The sequence below is a fragment of the Hypanus sabinus genome, assembly GCF_030144855.1.
Source record: "Hypanus sabinus isolate sHypSab1 chromosome X1 unlocalized genomic scaffold, sHypSab1.hap1 SUPER_X1_unloc_18, whole genome shotgun sequence".
Classification (NCBI taxonomy): domain Eukaryota; kingdom Metazoa; phylum Chordata; class Chondrichthyes; order Myliobatiformes; family Dasyatidae; genus Hypanus; species Hypanus sabinus.
Genome location: NW_026778966.1, coordinates 153720 through 166138, shown reverse-complemented (window position 1 = coordinate 166138; position 12419 = coordinate 153720). Strand labels below are relative to the sequence as shown.

The following is a 12419-nucleotide window of genomic DNA, read 5'->3' as shown; positions in this document are numbered from 1 at the left end:
AACCTGGTGGTGTGGGTCCTGAGGCTCCTGCACCTCCTTCCTGATGGTTTAGGGATAATAACTTTCCTGAACCTGGTGGTGTGGGTCCTGAGGCTCCTGCACCTCCTTCCTGATGGTTTAGGGATAATAACTGTTCCTGAACCTGGTGGTGTGGGTCCTGAGGCTCCTGCACCTCCTTCCTGATGGTTGAGGGGGTAATAACTGTTCCTGAACCAGGTGGTGTGGGTCCTGAGGCTCCTGCACCTCCTTCCTGATGGTTGAGGGGGTAATAACTGTTCCTGAACCTGGTGGTGTGGGTCCTGAGGCTCCTGCACCTCCTTCCTGATGGCAGCAGCAAGAAGAGAGCTTCCAGGTGGAACTGCACAGCTCGGTAGGGATTGAAGAAACCACCATTCGAGGTGGACAGCGTAGAAACCCCCTGTTCACATTCAAATTCATCTATCGACATGGCATCGATACCTGCAGTGAAATGTCGTTGCCAGACAATGAGCCTTCGAATTCCCCGATGGATTCTCATAGATTCTCAGACATTGGGCCTTCGAATCTCCACGGACTCAGACCTCAACCTCCAGGCCTCCAGTGGACACCCGGGCTTCGATCTAGTAATTTTTCTCCCTGGACTTGTGTTGCCGCGATGGGGCAGAATGGCGCCCGTGGCTCTGTCGGAGGTTTGTGCCACCACCTTTGTGGCGGAGGGTCAGAGTTCGTCATGGCTCTCGGGTGAAAGGTGCAGCTCAGGCCCCTAATGTGAATTTAAAACCATCAGAGACAACAATAGACAATAGGTGCAGAAGTAGACCATTCGGCCCCTCGAGTCTGCACTGCAGAGTGCAACCGAAGGAGTTCTTCCTGTTTTCCATTTCAGGTTTACTTATCTATCATTTGTGTATTAACAACTGAAGACCAGACTCAGAAAAACAGTGACTTTCCCCAAGCAGTGAGGCTGATCAACACCACCACCCACTGACCCACCCCTCCACACCCCCAATCACCCACTGACCCACCCCTCCACACCCCCAATCACCCACTGACCCACCCCTCTACACCCCCAGTCACCCACTGACCCACCCCTCCACACCCCCAATCACCCACTGACCCACCCTTCTACACCCCCAACCACCCACTGACCCACCCCTCCACACCCCAAACACCCACTGACCCACCCTTCTACACCCCCAACCACCCACTGACCCACCCTTCTACACCCCCAAACACCCACTGACTCACCCCTCCGCACCCCCAATCACCCACTGACCCACCCCTCCACACCCCCAATCACACACTGACCCACCCTTCCGCACCCCCAACCACCCACTGACCCACCCCTCCACACCCCCAATCACACACTGACCCACCCTTCTACACCCCCAAACACCCAGTAACCCACCCCTACACACCCCCAATCACCCACTGACCCACCCCTCTACACTCCCCCAACCACCCACCGACCCACCCCTCTACACCCCCACCACCCACTGACCCTCCCCTCCACTCCCCCAATCACCTACTGACCCACCCCTCCACACCCCCAATCGCCCACTGACCCACCAGTCCACACCCCCCAATCACCCATTGACCCACCCCTCCACACCCCAATCACCCACTGACCCACCCCTCCACACCCCCAATCACCCACTGACCCATCCCTCCGCACCCCCAACCACCCACTGACCCACACCTCCACACCCCCAACCACCCACTGACCCACACCTCCACACCCCCAACCACCCACTGACCCACACCTCCACACCCCCAGTCACTCACTGACCCACCCCAACACACCTGCAGTCACCCATTAACCCACCCCTCCACACCCCCAACCACCCAGTGACCCACCCCTCCACACACCCCCAATCACCCACTGACCCACCCCTCCACACCCCCAATCACTCACTGACCCACCCCAACACACCCCCAGTTACCCACAGTTACACACCCTCCACACACACAGGAGCCTCAGGACCCACACCACCAGGTTCAGGAACAGTTATTACCCCTCAACCATCAGGAAGGAGGTACATGAGCCTCAGGTCCCACACCACCAGGTTCAGGAACAGTTATTACCCCTCAACCATCAGGAAGGAGGTACAGGAGCCTCAGGTCCCACACCACCAGGTTCAGGGACAGTTATTACCCCTCAACCATCAGGAAGGAGGTACAGGAGCCTTAGGACCCACACCACCAGGTTCAGGAACAGTTATTACCCCCTCAACCATCAGGAAGGAGGTACAGGAGCCTCGGGATCCACACCACCAGGTTCAGGAACAGTTATTATCCCATCAGGCCCTTGAACCACAGTTACTTGCCCCGTCACTGAAACCCTCAACCAAGGGACTCAATTTCAAGGACTCTTCACCTCACGTTCTTGATATTTATTCATTATTATTGTTTTTTTCTTTTATTTGCACAGTTCGTTGTCTTTTGCAGCTTGGTTGAACCCCCAATTCGGGCGGTCTTTCATTGATTCTGTTATGCTTATTATTCTATAGATTTATTGGGTATACACAGAAAAGAATTAATGTCAGGGTTGTATACGGTGACAGATATGTGTGTTTTGTTAGCTTGGTAAGTTTTGAGGAAGGGGGAATGTAGATTAAAGCTGATGGGTTGACCTTGTGCTCTGACGACAGTTGAGCTGGCCAGCCTGCTGGTGCGTAACGTCAGCTACGAGATCCCCTCGCTGAAGAAGCAGATCAGCAAGTGTCAGCAGCTGCAGCAGGAGTACGCCCGCAAGGAGATGGATTACGTCAACAACGCAGCCTCCCTGCGGGACAAGTTCTGCGCCTCCTGCAGGCAGTTCGGAATCACGGTACGTCGGCCCGCGGTCCGCTCTGCGCAATCCCTGGTCTGGCCAGACTCGGGATATTGTGCGACGTTTCCCGTGCTGGATCGTGACAGGAGTGGGATATTGGCTGGGAAGGGATCGGGGCCTGTATTGGCTGAGTCGGAATCGGGTTTATTATCATGGGAGATTGTAGGCTGCCTCCCAAACGGAGAGAAAATTCAGAAGTCCGAGGTGCAAAGGGACTTGGGAGTCCTTGGGGTTCCCTGCAGGTTAATTTGCAGCTTGATTCGGTGATGAGGAGGGCAAATGTGAAGCCACCGTTCTTTTTCAGGGGACTTGATCAGCCTGAGGTGGTTCATTTTGGTTGGTCAAATATGATGGCGGAATATAGTATTAATGGCAAGACTCTTGGCAGTGTGGAGGATCAGAGGGATCTTGGGGTCTGAGTCCATAGGATGCTCAAAGCAGCTGCGCAGGTTGACTCTGTGGTTAAGAAGGCATCTGGTGTTTTGGCCTTCATCAATCGTAGGATTGAGTTTAGGAGCTGAGAGGTAATGTTGCAGCTATATAGGACCCTGGTCGGATCCCACTTGGAGTACTGTGCTCAGTTCTGGTCGCCTCACTACAGGAAGGATGTGGAAACCATAGAAAGGGTGCAGAGGAGATTTACAAGGATGTTGCCTGGATTGGGGAGCGTGCCTTATGAGAATAGGTTGAGTGAACTCGGCCTTTTCTCCTTGGAGTGACGGAGGATGAGAGGTGACCTGATAGAGGTGGACAAGATGATGAGAGGCATTGATCGTGTGGATAGTCAGAGGCTTTTTTTCCCAGGGCTGAAATGGTTGCCACAAGGGGACACAGATTTAAGGTGCTGGGGAGTAGGTACAGAGGAGATGTCAGGGGTAAGTTTTTTACACAGAGAGTGGTGAGTGTGTGGAATGGGCTGCCGGTAACGGTGGTGGAGGCGGATACGATAGGGTCTTTTAAGAGACTCCTGAATAAGTACATGGAGTTTAAAAAAATAGAGGGCTATGGGTAAAGCCTAGGTCAGGGGTCAGCAACCTTTACCACTGAAAGAGCCACTTGGACCCGTTTCCCACAGAAAAGAAAACACTGGGAGCCGCAAAACCCGTTTGACATTTAAAATGAAATAACACTGCATACAACGGGTTTTTTTTGCCTTTATGCTATGTATAAACAAACTATAATGTGTTGCATTTATGAAATTGATGAACTCCTGCAGAGAAAACGAAATTACATTTCTGCATGCAACAAAAACATTTTGAACTCCAAAAAAAAGACGTTGGGTTGAAAGTTACTTTTAAGTAAAATACTCAATGTCTATTTGAGTCCTTCTTGTATTTATGAAAAACGCCGAACTTAAATTTTCCGCCAGCAGCAAACCAAAAATAACATCAGCCAGCTGTCAGCCTGAAAAATAAAAGGACTATTTCACTGAACAATGAAAAAATATGAATATACATAAAATAATAGGCAATTAAAATATTTATCATACTTGGTTAATGGGATTTCTGCTCCTGGACCTCAGCGCACAGCGTCTGCACATCAGGGCTGTATGACGTCACCTTCATCTTTACACAGGATCGCAAGCTGTCATCTGTGAGGTGTGCGCAATGTTTGTTTTTAATAAAGTTCATGTTGGAGAACACCTGCTCACTTACATATGTGGATCCAAAGATCGACAGGACTCAAAGCGCATACTTTTTAATGTTTACATAAATGTCGGGCATAGCATTCCATGTTTCGAACACAAGTTTGTCCGGTTTTGGAAGGTTTTCAATATCACTCCATTTGTGTTTCTGAGCAAGAACGGCCTTCTGACGGGCAACATCTTCAAGGTCTGCTGTCAAGCGTCTAAACTTGGACACCCATATGTCTTTGTCGGCTATGTCGGCCAGTTCCATCTCAAGATCAGGTTGACTCACACCTGCCAATGCAGTCGTATTCAGTAGGGAAGGATCGATGCTTAAGGGAGTGACCGGGAAGGATAATGTGTTTTTTTCCTCTCTGAACTCACAGAAGCGTTTCCCAAACGATGTTTGCATTGCGATGATTGCAGAATGTAAATACTCCGAAATTATCATGTCGTGACCGTGTTTGAACTCTCAAATTGGGGAAGTGAGACCATGTGCCTTTCTGTAAATCTCTGGCAAGCACTGTCAACTTGCGCTTGAATGCCAAAACATCCTCCAACATGTGCAGGGCTGTACGTCCTTACCCCGTTGAAGAGCTGTGTTCAGCGTGTTCAGGTGCGCTGTCATGTCTACCATGAAGTGTAGCTTTTCCAGCCACTCTGGCTGTTCCAGCTCAGGAAAGCTGAGCCCTTTGCTGCCCAGGAAAGTTTTCACTTCTTCCAGACACGCGACAAAGCGTTTCAGCACCTTCCGTCTGGACAGCCAGCGATAAAAACACGTTGTAGCGGTGTCAGTAAACTGCAGTCAAAGATAGCTTTATTCGAACTAAACAGCCTTGCTTTTAAGCCTCCCTCAACCCAGCCCCCATGGACGCAGATGCTGCAAAAGACGCGTACTCACAAACCCCCGTAGGCTATCTCCCTTAGCCGGAATGCTGGCTAATTGTTTCGGATGTGGCAGGAAATGTGTCGCCACACTTAGATTGTACAAGATCACCATAATCTTCAAATTTAGAATTACATTTCAAAAGCTAACAAACTAACATAAAATACATTTTAATTAAATACTGACCAATTATTTCCCAAAGCCACAGGGAGCCGCAGCACAGAGGTGAAAGAGCCACAAATGGCTCGGGAGCCGCAGGTTGCCGACCCCCGGCCTAGGTAGTTCTAAGGTAGGGAGATGTTCGGCACAGTTTTGTGGGCAGAAGGGCCTGTATTGTGCTGTAGGTTTTCTATGTCACTATGTACTGTGAGCAGTTGTGGGCCCCTTATCAAAGAAGGACGTGCTGACGTTGGTGACGGCTCAGAGGAGGTTCTAAGATTCAATGGCTTGTCATTTGAAGAGCGTTTGATGGCTCTGTGTCTGTATTCACTGGAATTCAGGAGACTGACGGGAGGGATCTCACTGAAACCTTTCGAACGGTGAAAGGCCTTGATAGAGTGGACGTGGAGAGGATGTTTCCTATAGTGGGGGAGTCTAGGACCAGAGGACACAGATAGAGTGGATGTGGAGAGGATGTTTCCTATAGTGGGGGAGTCTAGGACCAGAGGACACAGATAGAGTGGATGTGGAGAGGATGTTTCCTATAGTGGGGGAGTCTAGGACCAGAGGACAGCGATAGAGCGGATGTGGAGAGGATGTTTCCTATGGTGGGGGAGTCTAGGACCAGAGGACACAGGTAGAGTGGATGTGGAGAGGATGTTTCCTATAGTGGGGGAGTCTAGGACCAGAGGACACAGATAGAGTGGATGTGGAGAGGATGTTTCCTATAGTGGGGGAGTCTAGGACCAGAGGACACAGATAGAGTGGATGTGGAGAGGATGTTTCCTACAGTGGGGGAGTCCAGGACCAGAGGACACAGGTAGAGTGGATGTGGAGAGGATGTTTCCTATAGTGGGGGAGTCTAGGACCAGAGGACACAGATAGAGTGGATGTGGAGAGGATGTTTCCTATAGTGGGGGAGTCTAGGACCAGAGGACACAGATAGAGTGGATGTGGAGAGGATGTTTCCTACAGTGGGGGAGTCCAGGACCAGAGGACACAGATAGAGTGGATGTGGAGAGGATGTTTCCTATAGTGGGGGAGTCTAGGACCAGAGGACACAGATAGAGTGGATGTGGAGAGTATGTTTCCTATAGTGGGGGAGTCTAGGACCAGAGGACACAGAGAGACTGGATGTGGAGAGGATGTTTCCTATAGTGGGGGAGTCTAGGACCAGAGGACACAGATAGAGTGGATATGGAGAGTATGTTTCCTATAGTGGGGGAGTCCAGGACCAGAGGACACAGATAGAGTGGATGTGGAGAGGATGTTTCCTATAGTGGGGGAGTCTAGGACCAGAGGACACAGATAGAGTGGATGTGGAGAGTATGTTTCCTATAGTGGGGGAGTCCAGGACCAGAGGACACAGATAGAGTGGATGTGGAGAGGATGTTTCCTATAGTGGGGGAGTCTAGGACCAGAGGACACAGATAGAGTGGATGTGGAGAGGATGTTTCCTATAGTGGGGGAGTCCAGGACCAGAGGACACAGATAGAGTGGATGTGGAGAGGATGTTTCCTACAGTGGGGGAGTCCAGGACCAGAGGACACAGATAGAGTGGATGTGGAGAGGATGTTTCCTACAGTGGGGGAGTCCAGGACCAGAGGACACAGATAGAGTGGATATGGAGAGGATGTTTCCTATAGTGGGGGAGTCTAGGACCAGAGGACACAGATAGAGTGGATGTGGAGAGGATGTTTCCTACAGTGGGGGAGTCCAGGACCAGAGGACACAGATAGAGTGGATATGGAGAGGATGTTTCCTATAGTGGGGGAGTCTAGGACCAGAGGGCACAGATAGAGTGGATGTGGAGCGGATGTTTCCTACAGTGGGGGAGTCTAGGACCAGAGGACACAGATAGAGTGGATGTGGAGAGTATGTTTCCTATAGTGGGGGAGTCTAGGACCAGAGGACACAGAGAGACTGGATGTGGAGAGGATGTTTCCTATAGTGGGGGAGTCTAGGACCAGAGGACACAGATAGAGTGGATATGGAGAGTATGTTTCCTATAGTGGGGGAGTCCAGGACCAGAGGACACAGATAGAGTGGATGTGGAGAGGATGTTTCCTATAGTGGGGGAGTCTAGGACCAGAGGACACAGATAGAGTGGATGTGGAGAGTATGTTTCCTATAGTGGGGGAGTCCAGGACCAGAGGACACAGATAGAGTGGATGTGGAGAGGATGTTTCCTATAGTGGGGGAGTCTAGGACCAGAGGACACAGATAGAGTGGATGTGGAGAGGATGTTTCCTATAGTGGGGGAGTCCAGGACCAGAGGACACAGATAGAGTGGATGTGGAGAGGATGTTTCCTACAGTGGGGGAGTCCAGGACCAGAGGACACAGATAGAGTGGATGTGGAGAGGATGTTTCCTACAGTGGGGGAGTCCAGGACCAGAGGACACAGATAGAGTGGATGTGGAGAGGATGTTTCCTACAGTGGGGGAGTCCAGGACCAGAGGACACAGATAGAGTGGATGTGGAGAGGATGTTTCCTATAGTGGGGGAGTCTAGGACCAGAGGACACAGATAGAGTGGATGTGGAGAGGATGTTTCCTATAGTGGGGGAGTCTAGGGCCAGAGGGCACAGCCTCAGAAAAGATGGGCATCCATTAAAAACGGAGAAGAGGAAGAATTTCTTTAGCCAGAGGGTGGTGAATTTGTGGAATTAATTATCGCAGGCGGCTGTGGAGGCCGAGTCATTGGGTGTATTGAAAGCAGAGGTTGATGGGTTCCTGATTGGTCAGGGTGTGAAGGGATGGGGGGCAGGGGTGTGGTGGTGAAGGCAGGAGATTGGGGGGGTGAGAGGGTAATGGGTCAGCCATGACGCCACGGAGTCTCGATGGGCCAAATGGCCTCGATCTGCTCCTCTATCTCATGGTCTGATATCTACAAGTGATCTGAGTTCCACCTGGACCTTTGTTTAATATCCAGAACAACATCGTTCAGCACACCATCCACGGAACTGCTAACCCACCCATCCAAATGGTCGTACTCTGATCCGTAAATCTTACGATCCCATGGAAATTTCTTGTTTTGTGGCAGAGGTACGGCGCTCCCCCCATTTGCATATGCGGGGTGGGGCGGCTCCGTAGCGTAAGCATTAGCTGGGCTCTGTTGCACGGCTGACAGCCCAGGTTCAATTCCCGCCACTGACTGTCACGAGTCATGACCGGGCAGATTTCCTCTTGGTGCTCTGGTTCCCTCCTACAGTCCAAAGACCTGCAGGTTAATAGGCTATTTGTTCACGTGGCTGTGTTATTGGGCAGTACAGGCTTGTTTGGCCAGAAGACGCAGGAGCAGAATTAAGCCATCTGGCCCATCGAGTCTGCTCCGCCATTCGATCACGCTTGATCATCTTTTTCCCCCCTCCTCAGCCCCACTCCCCGGCCTCCTCCCCGTAACCTCCAATGCCGTGTCCAATCAAGAACCGATCAATCTCTGCCTTAAATACACCCAACAACCCGGCCACAGCTGCACGTGGCAACAGATTCCACAAATTCACCAGCCTCTGGCTAAAGAAATTTATCCGTGTCTCTGTTTTAAATGGACGCCCCTCTATCCTGAGGCTGTGCCCTCTTGTCCTAGACTCTCCCATCATGGGAAACATCCTTTCCACATCTACTCTGTCCACACTGAAAAAGGTTTCAGTGAGATTCCCCCCTCATCCTTCTGAATTCCAACGAGTACAGACCCAGAGCCGTCAAACGTCCCTCGTATGATAACCCTTTCATTCCTGGAATCATCCTTGTGAACCTCCTCTGAACCATCTCCAATGCCAGCACATCGTTTCTAAGATGTGGGGCCCAAAACTGTTCACAGTTCTCAAGGTGAGGCCTCACCAGTGCCTTATAAAGCCTCAGCATCACATCCCTGCTCTTGTAGTCTAGACCTCTTGAAATGAATGCTACATGGCATTTGCCTTCCTCACCAATGACTCGACCTGCAAGTTAACCTTCAGGGTGTTCTGCACAGGGACTCCCAACTCCCTTCGCATCTCAGATTTTTGGATTTTCTCCCCATTTAAAAAATGGTACTTCTACTACCAGAGTGCATGGCCGTGCATTTTCCAACACTGAATTTTATTTGCCACTTGCTTGCCCTTTCTCCTAATCTATGTAAGTTGTTCCGCATCTTACCTGTTTCCTCAACACTACCTGCCCCTCCACCAATCTTCGTATCATCTGCAAACTTGGCTACAAAGTCATCTATTCCATCATCTAAATCATTTGTATACAGCATAAAAAGAAGCGGTCCCAACACCGACCCCTGTGGAACACCACTAGTCACTGGCAGCTAACCAGAAAAGGATCCTTTTATTCCCACTCGCTGCCTCCTACCAATCAACCAATGTACTAATCATGTTAGTAACTTAACTTGATAAGCAGCCTCACGTGTGGCACCTTGTCAAAGGCTTTCTGAAAGTCCAAATATACAACATCGACTGCATCCCCTTTATCTACCCTAAGTGTAATCTGCACAAAGAGTTCCAACAGATTTATCAGGCAAGATTTTTCCTTAAGGAAACCATGCTGACTTTGTCCGATCTTGTCCTGTGTCACCAAGTACTCCATCACCTCACCCTTAACAATTGACTCCAACACCTTCCCAACCACTGAGGTCAGGCTAACTGGTCTATCATTTCCTTTCTGCTGTCTCCCTCCTTTCTTAAAGACTGGAGTGACATTTGCGATTTTCCAGTCCTCTGGCACCATGCCAGAGTCCTTGATTTTTGAAAGATCATTACTAATGTCTCCACAATCTCTACCGCTACCTCTTTCAGAAGTCTAGGGTGCAGTTCATCTGGTCCAGGTGACTTAAGTACCTTTAGGTCTTTCAGCTTTTTTGAGCACCTTCTTACTTGTAACAGTAACTGTACTCACTTCTCTTCCCTCGCACCCTTCAACATCTGGCACACTGCTAGTGTCTTCCACAGTGAAGACTGATGCAAAATACTCATTTAGTCCACCTGCCATCTCCTTGTCCGCCATTATTATTTCTCCTGCCTCATTTTCTAGCGGTCCTATATCCACTCTCATCTCTCTTTTATTTTTTTACATACTTGAAAAAGTTTTTACTATCCACTTTGATATTGTTTGATATTTTTCCCCTCCTAATGATTCTTCTAGTTGCTCTCTGTACGTTTTTAAAAGCTTCCCAATCCTTTAAAAGTCTTCCCACTGATTGTTGCGTGCCTTCTTTTTTGCTTTTACATTTCCTTTGACTTCCCTTGTCAGCCGCAGTTGTACTATTTTTGCTTTTTTACCATCTGCCCTACCCTGAGTCCCTTCACTCCGGTTCCCACCCCCCCCCGCCAAGTTAGCTTAAACCCTCCCCGACAGCTCTAACAAACCTGCCCGCGAGAATATTGGTCCCCCTCGGGTTCAGGTGCAACCCGTCGCTTTTGAACAGGTCACACCTCCCCCCAGGGGAGGTCCCAGTGATCCAAGAACCTGAAGCCCTGCCCCCTGCACCAGCTTCTCAGCCACGCACGTATCTGCCAAATCATCCTGTTTCTGCCCTCACTGGTGTGTGGCACAGGCGGCTGTCCAGAAATTATTACCCAGGAGGTCCTGCTCCCCAGTTCTCTAAATTCTCTCTTCAGGACCCCCTTGCTCTTCCTTCCTGTGTCACAGCTACCAAGACATCTAGCTGCTCCCCCTCCCTCCCTCCCCAAAATGCTGAGGGCGCGATTCAAGACGTCCCTGATCTGAGAAGTGTCTGTTCTCGTGCATAGAACCTAGAATAGTACAGCACAGTACAGGCCCTTCGGCCCACAATGTTGTGCCGACCCTTAAACCCTGCCTCCCATATAACCCCCCACCTTAAATTCCTCCATATACCTGTCTAGTAGTCTCTTAAACTTCACTAGTGTATCTGCCTCCACCACTGATTCAGGCAGTGCATTCCACGTACCAACCACTCTCTGAGTGAAAAACCTTCCTCTAATATCCCCCTTGAACTTCCCTCCCCTTAAAGCCATGTCCTCTTGTACTGAGCAGTGGTGCCCTGGGGAAGAGGCGCTGGCTGTCCACTCTGTCTATTCCTCTTAATATATCGTATTCCTCTATCATGTCTCCTCTCATCCTCCTTCTCTCCGGAGAGTAAAGCCCTAGCTCCCTAAATCTCCGATCATAATCCATACTCTCTAAACCAGGCAGAGTCCTGGTAAATCTCTTCTGTACCCTTTCCAATGCTTCCACATCCTTCCTGTAGTGAGGCGACCAGAACTGGACACAGTACTCCAAGTGTGGCCTAACCAGAGTTTTACAGAGCAGAATATCTATAGCTAGGGTGCCCAAGACTTTTGCACAATACTATAGTAATTTTACACGTATTGCTGCCTCAAAAAAAAACAGATTTCATGCCACATGTGAGTGATGATAAACCTGGGTCTCTATTGTGGACTGAGAGTGGGAAAGGGGGCAGGGAGAGGGGAATCGTGGTTGGGAAAAGGTGGAGGGAGAGGGGAATCGTGGTTGGGAAAAGGTGGAGGGAGAGGGGAATCGTGGTTGGGAAAAGGTGGAGGGAGAGGGGAATCATGGTTGGGAAAAGGTGGAGGGAGAGGGGAATCGTGGTTGGGAAAAGGTGGAGGGAGAGGGGAATCGTGGTTGGGAAAAGGTGGAGGGAGAGGGGAATCATCGTTGGGAAAAGGTGGAGGGAGAGGGGAATCGTGGTTGGGAAAAGGTGGAGGGAGAGGGGAATCGTGGTTGGGAAAAGGTGGAGGGAGAGGGGAATCGTGGTTGGGGAAAGGGGAAGGGAGAGGGGAATCGTGGTTGGGAAAAGGGGAAGGGAGAGGGGAATCATCGTTGGGAAAAGGTGGAGGGAGAGGGGAATCGTGGTTGGGAAAAGGTGGAGGGAGAGGGGAATCATCGTTGGGAAAAGGTGGAGGGAGAGGGGAATCGTGGTTGGGAAAAGGGGAGGGAGAGGGGAATC

The 12419-nt window shown here is 50.3% G+C and overlaps 1 protein-coding gene across 2 annotated transcripts in view; it reads left to right on the top strand.

Annotated features, from left to right (window-relative positions):
• Positions 1-12419, top strand: part of cdk5rap3 (CDK5 regulatory subunit associated protein 3) — an 87867-nt gene that overhangs the window by 25924 nt on the left and 49524 nt on the right. For both annotated transcript variants that reach the window (XM_059957790.1, XM_059957791.1), the window contains exon 6: positions 2631-2809. In XM_059957790.1, coding sequence (XP_059813773.1) covers positions 2631-2809 — 179 coding nt within the window. The remainder of the gene's footprint in view (positions 1-2630; positions 2810-12419) is intronic.